The 6901-nt window shown below is 33.3% G+C and overlaps 1 protein-coding gene across 1 annotated transcript; it reads right to left on the bottom strand.

Moving 5' to 3' along the window:
* Window positions 1-1209: 1209 nt before the first annotated feature.
* LOC102602872 (uncharacterized) lies at window positions 1210-1947 on the bottom strand. The gene has a single exon (XM_006338125.2). It carries the CDS (start codon window positions 1841-1843, stop codon window positions 1238-1240), a length of 606 nt encoding a protein of 201 aa, XP_006338187.1. The 5' UTR covers window positions 1844-1947; the 3' UTR covers window positions 1210-1237.
* Between the last annotated feature and the right edge of the window lie 4954 nt (window positions 1948-6901).

Below are 6901 nucleotides of genomic sequence, written 5' to 3' on the forward strand. Positions count from 1 at the left end.
CTAATTTCCCTCATTTACTTTTTGTGTGGAACTCATTTTGTAATATTTTACAGATTAAAGACCCCACATTTTAAAAGCAATTTGAGCCATAGCTTTATTTTTTTTTATTAATAAGCAAAGAGAAGTCGTAAACAAAAAAATAAAATAAAAAAATCTCCTCCAAATGAATCCAAAAACGAGAGATAAACAACAGAAAAGAAAATAGCAAAAATGAACCATATAAATGTCCATATAATCTATCTAAAGACCCACATAGCATTTTCCTAAATTGTTATATCTTTTTATTTGTTTGGTTTATTCACACCACTTAAACCACCAGGGAGCTACCATTTTTCCTATTTTGATAACTCAAACTATAATCTTAAGATTAGAAGTGAAGGATCTAATTTATAAGTAATTTCAACGTTAGATATGAAAAGAACTGTTGAGATTAATAAGTTTATACATAATTAGTTAGTTAGTTTAAACAGTGTTACTTTCACAGAATTAGTTAGTTAACAGTTTTGTAGTTAGTTAGCTTTCTGTTAGCCAGCTGTCCTAGTTGTTAGATATTTTCTAGTTTTCAGTTTGTATATATATAGCTCACTGTATCTAGTTCTAATTCAGTTTTCATATTTTCAGAAATGAGAAATATGCTTTCTCAATTAACTCTCTCTTAATCTTGAGTTCAGTAGGTTCTAGAATCCACCATTAATGGTGATTCTCGCTGCTTTCATTCTGAGTTTTTACAACGAAGCACATTCAAATATATTAATACAAAACTTAAGCATAAACTTCTATCAATAATTTCAATTTATTTCAAAAGCCAAGAATTAATACATTCACTTGTAAAGAAGAAGTTGAAAGGTATCCATGGAGTTTACACACAGAAGTAGGGTATTTTCATAAAAATCGATCCAAAACAAAAATCAAATAAAAAAAACAAGCCAAATCGATGAAGTAAACCAGTCTTTATTTTATTTAGTTTTACATTTTTAAAAATAGATAATAATTAAAGTTTTGATATAAGAATTACTTTAAGGTTCAAAATAGCACGAACTCAATTCATTTCCTTTTGAATGAATTGTTTTTTTTCTCTTTTGAGTATAACATTTACTCTATTTTTATATATGATTAATAATTGAACCAAATCGAACCGATATCACTAACAATCAAATTAAAAAATGTTTATATTAATAACCGACTCAAATCGACCCAGGAAAGAAAGGATAAAAAGTAAGGGTATGTTTGTGGGAATTTAATTGGATGGTTCACCTCTGTTCAACATTTGATTGTACCTAAGAATAGAATGAAGCCTCTGTAACTTCAACTGTTGCCTAAACTTATTAATGAAATCATCAGCTTTCTTATCAACTGCTTCATCTTCCCCTAACGACGACGTCACTCTTTCCCTCGTCGTCGCCGGTCGCCGCAAATCCATCTCCGTCACCACCGGCATCTTCTTCTCACTTGCCGATTTCACCAATATCGTCCTCGTTTGTACTTTCACCTCCGTGCACGTGGCAGGTTTACTTCTTGTCACGTGACTCACTTCTATCTGCGGTTCAATTTGATCATCATCGTATTGGGGAATTGGGTCGGGCCGTGAGAAAGAGAATTTGATGGACTTTGTCCGTTGTAGCAGAGACGGAGTAGGGTCGAGTTGTGAGTTATGGGAGAAAAATGGATTCTCAGGGAAAGAGAAATTAAAGGAGTTGACTCGATGTAACAGAGATGGAGTTGTTGTGGTGATGAGTTTTTTATCAGTTTTGAGATTTGAAGTAATGAAAATAGTTCCAATCATGAGATTCAACAAACAGAAGAGAACTGTGGGGGTTAACCAGCTAGCTAAACATTCAATCATGCTTTCTTTATAGCTACTTACTGTATGTGTGAAGATGAAAGAGTGAGGAATGAAGACTAGTTATGCTTGCAATTTGCAAATGTGGGGATGTTCCTATTCTATTTATAGATACATTAGACAGAGAGCCAAGACTGGTCGGTACTATTGTAATTGTAAAATATACAAAGGCTCGTTGGTAAACTTGCATTAATGTTATTTTAACAGTGTGGATCCAGGAAGGTCGTGTCACACTGCTTCAATCAAAAAAAAAAAAAAAAAAAAAAAATTTACTCCCTCGTCCCTAAATACTTATCCACTAGCCCCGCCCTTTTTTCTTTTAAACTATTCTTATGAAAAAAACAATAACGTCAACGATTCAAAATAAAATTAATGATGAAAGAAGATATAAGTCCTAATTTTATTCAATTGAGGATAAAATTAAGCATATAATTATTGTAAATGACTTGAATCCACACTTAAATATGTTAATCACTGCGGATTTTATTTAATTTACTCAAATTTCTTTACGTAAAATAACATGAATAGAACAATAAAATTGATCTATTTAAAAAATTGCAAATCTACCATTTTATAAATTTCAATTTCTGAAAAATTAAACAAATTTTGTTCAATAAAGTCGTTGGAGTACAAAGTTTGGATTTAACGAGTAATATTTTTTTTCTTTTTATAATTAAGTTCAGCTTATTCAAGTTATTAGTAGCAATAATATTCTTCATTTTATCCTCTGTTGAATAAAATTATGACTTATATTTTCTTTTCTCGTGAATTTTATTTTAAATCGTTGAGGTTAAGGTTCTTCGCATAAGTTAATTTGAAGAAAAAGTAGAAGAGAGAGACAACAGAAACAATTGCTAAAGGATTTGATTTCTCGAGACATGGTTCCGTTAATATAAACCTAAGTTATTTGTATTTAAAAAATGGACAAAGACCAAACCTGATAGGTTTTTGAATACTTAAAGAACTAAAACCGGTAAGTGTATAATTAAGAGACTAAAACCTATAGTTAAGGGACCAAAAGCTGATAAGTTTTTGAATAGTTAAAAAACTAAATCTGTTAAGTGTATAGTTAAGGGACCATTTTAGATCTACTCCTAGAGTTAAGGGACTATTTATGACATTTATACATTACTTTTCAATATAAATAAAGAGTCTTAAAACGGGTTGAAATTGAAGATTAAATTAGGCTTAATCGAAAATTCTCTTAATTTCGGTTAAGCTTTGAATGGATTGAGAATAAACTCAATTCAAATTATCTTGAGTCCAATCCTTAAAATTCTGAATGGATTACTTATAGTTAGACTCATTTTTTACCCTTCCACCACTGACTATCGATAAATACAAAACTCAAGTTGATTCTCTATTTTATAATTTATACCCCACTGCCACGGTTTCTCTCTGCTATCAAATTACAAGTAGCCATGAGTACAAAAAAATATGGAGTCATTTGATAGAATGTATAAAAATAATGTTCAATAGAGTGTATTAATAATGTTCTTAGTTATGCATGCATTAAGAATATATGAATAATTTTTATGCATTGCTTGATTTGGTGGATTAAAATTTACATATGTTGCATAAAATATTAATTTACAAAAATATTCTCCACAATAAATATTGAAAAGATATAAAAAGGATTTTGAAGAGTAATTAAGTCTTTAATCATCCTAATATATGTATTAAATCCCTTACATTACTAATATACATTGAAATCCATGGCCCTGTTAGAGGAAGAAAAAAAAGGCTTACACTGAAAAGAATTCTCAAGGAAGATAGGACATGGACAGTATTCGATGAGATCATAAGAAAAGGAGTTTGTTTTTTGCCTAACCCATCGGTGGCCCCCTAAACTTGGCACCAACTTTCACTTAGGCACCTCAAGTGGGCGATGTTCATTTTAGACACCTCATGTAGGATCTCGCTTTGTCATTTTGACACTTTTTGCTGACTAAGCACAGTACGTGTGCTACACGAATTTTGAGCGCGTCAGAGACTTTTTTTGTAAATATTCTGATTTTTTTAAAAATATTTTCTTCTTCCTTGCTTTCTCCCTTCCATCTTCCCCACCTTCTACCATCCTCCATCACCACACAACTTTTTTAAACTCTTTGATTCTTCCATCTTCTTTGAAAATCGAATTTGCATCTTGATTCATATTAAAAAACAAAATCGATTTCAAGGAACAAAAAAAGAAATTAACTTCTTTCAAATGGAAAAATTGATTTACATTCTTACCTTCTCCATTGAAAATTAAATTGATTTCAAGGAATAAAAAACAAATAAAGGACAACCTCCAATGAAAAAAAAAAGAAATTTATTTTACATATCCTTCATTGTAAATCCCAATCGTAGTAGCACAAGAAATCATCTTCTTTTAAATGTCATATAAAAACTTTTCGATTTGGTATGATTTCCCTTATTCTCCAAAACGTATTTTACTTTGTAAACTAACATATGTTCTTGCCTTTTTGATGGAGAAGAACAGATGAAGGGGAAGGAGACGCAAGAAGAAGAAGAAAAGAGGTGGGGGAATGGGGTTTGAGATCTGGAAGAAAGAAAAAAAGAAAGTAAAATTGAGATTTTTAAAAATAAAATAAAATTTCCACGTGACATACCAATTCGTTTATTTTTCCACATAAGAGGCATCTGGATGTACGCACTTAAAATGCGATTTTGAAAATATAAAAAGTGTCAAAATGACACAGCGAGACCCTACATAATGCTGAATTTTTTGCACATATCTATCCGTATAAAACTAGACTTGAGTCATCTAGTGGAGGGTCTAAACAACCTCGAGAAGAACCAAAAGAGAATGAAACCAATGAAGAGAGTCCAAGGCGCAGTGTAAACGTCAAAGGACAGCTACTTCATTTGGATATGATTTTGTAACATTCCTTCTTGAAAGTGAGCCTCAAACATTCAAGGAAGCGATGTTGTCTAGCGACTCAACCTCTTGAAAGGAGGTTGTCAATAGTGAGATTGAATCAATCTTAAGCAATCATACCTAGGAGTTAGTTGATCTTCCTCCAGGGAACAAACCCTTGGGTTCAAAATGGATCTTCAAAAAGAAGATGAAAGATGATGGAACTATTGACAAATATAAAGCAAGACTTGTTGTCAAAGGCTTTAGACAGAAAGAAGGTCTTGATTATTTTGACACATACTCGCCAGTGACTAGGATTACATCAATTCGGATGTTAATTGCCCTAGCTGCAGTATACGGTCTTGAAATCCATCAAATGGATGTGAAAACCGCATTCTTAAATGGAGAGCTGGAGGAAGAAATCTACATGGAACAGCCTGAGGGCTTCGTAGTTCCCGGCAAAGAAAAGAAAGTATGCAAACTTGTTAAGTCACTTTATGGACTAAAACAAGCACCGAAACAATGGCATGCAAAGTTTGATCAAACCATGTTGTCAAATGGATTTAAGATCAATGAGTGTGATAAATGTGTTTACATTAAAGACACTACGGATCAGGAAGTCATTGTATGCCTATATGTGGATGACATGCTGATAATGAGCAAGGACATTGCCAATATAAAAGCTACTAAGCGTATGCTTGCTAGTAAGTTTGATATGAAAGATCTAGGAGTAGCCGATTTAATATTGGGAATAAAGATTCACAAAACTCCTAACGGTCTAGCATTGTCTCAATCTCATTATATTCAAAATGTACTTGAAAAGTTCAAGTATTTGAATTTCAAAAAGGCAAAACCCCCAATTGATGTAAACCTTAATCTTGCTAAGAATAAAGGTGAAAGTCAGTCTCAATTGGATTACGCCAGAGTATTGGGAAGTTTGATGTATGTCATGAATTGTACACGACCAGACATAGCCTGCGCTATAAGTAAACTGAGTCGATAAACAAGTAATCTCAATCAAAGTCATTGGTTGGCAATGAAGAGAGTTTTGGGGTACTTAGAAGACACTCAAAACTATGCTTTGCATTACAACAAATATCCAGCAGTTCTTGAAGGATATAGTGATGCAAATTGGATTACTGGGTCAAATGAAACGAAATCCACGAGTGGATATGTTTTCACTATTGGTAGAGGAGCAATATCTTGGAAATCATCCAAACAAACATGTATAGCTCGCTCTACAATGGAGTCAGAATTCATCGCCTTAGACAAGGCAGGTGAAGAAGCTGAATGGCTCCGGAATTTCTTAGAAGATATTCCGTTTTGGCCCAAACCAATGGCCCCTATATGCATACACTGCGATAGTCAAGCTGCAATAGGAAGGGCTGGAAGCGTTATGTATAACGGGAAGTCTCGTCACATAAGACGAAGACATAACTCTGTTAGACAACTACTCTCTAGTGGAATTATCACAATTGACTATGTAAAGTCAAAGGATAATGTGTCGGATCCACTTACAAAAGGCCTAACTAGAGAGGGAGTTGAGAGATCATCGACGGGAATGGGACTATGGACGAGAACAAGTCATAGTGGCGGTAACTCTACCTAGAAGACTGGAGATCCCAAGATCTAGGTTCAAGGAGATAAAACAAAGTCATAAATGACGGTTCAACATTGTCAAAATTTATTTTATGTCCATTCTCATGATGAGACAATGTTCAGTAACCAGGATAAAGGCATAAGGACTTTTTAATGGTTTCTAAGTTTGATACAGGGTATATCAAATAGTGTATCTACGGGATAACACAGTTAGAAACCACCTATGTAAGTGTGAAGTGTAAGCCGCTTCAAGGAAAATCCGGTAAGGCCAGTTCTTTAAGCACTTATTAACCGAGATGTGTTCATGGCTGAAACGAACAAAACAATGAGAACCAAAAACAGTTCAAGGGTTGATTGTGTGACTTATGTTGTCTAGGTATACACTAAAGCTCGACGGTTCAAAGATATCAAATATACCGATTGACCGAGTATATCCGATATATGTTCACAACGAAAAGTTTAAGGGGAAACCTACTTATTCAAATGCGATTAACCCTTACTTACAAGACACACAAGTTTTTCATGAATATGTTTTTAACAATAGCCATTCCCCATTCATGTGGGGGATTGTTGGGTTTAGCAAGGTGTGAATGAGAAAT

This window comes from Solanum tuberosum, unplaced genomic scaffold, assembly GCF_000226075.1.
Source record: "Solanum tuberosum cultivar DM 1-3 516 R44 unplaced genomic scaffold, SolTub_3.0 scf00003, whole genome shotgun sequence".
Taxonomy (NCBI): Eukaryota; Viridiplantae; Streptophyta; class Magnoliopsida; order Solanales; family Solanaceae; genus Solanum; species Solanum tuberosum.

What these genes read in the sequence shown, in the direction of transcription:
- LOC102602872 (XM_006338125.2), bottom strand. Translation starts at nt 1,843, where the DNA reads ATGATTGAATGTTTAGCTAGCTGGTTAACCCCCACAGTTCTCTTCTGT.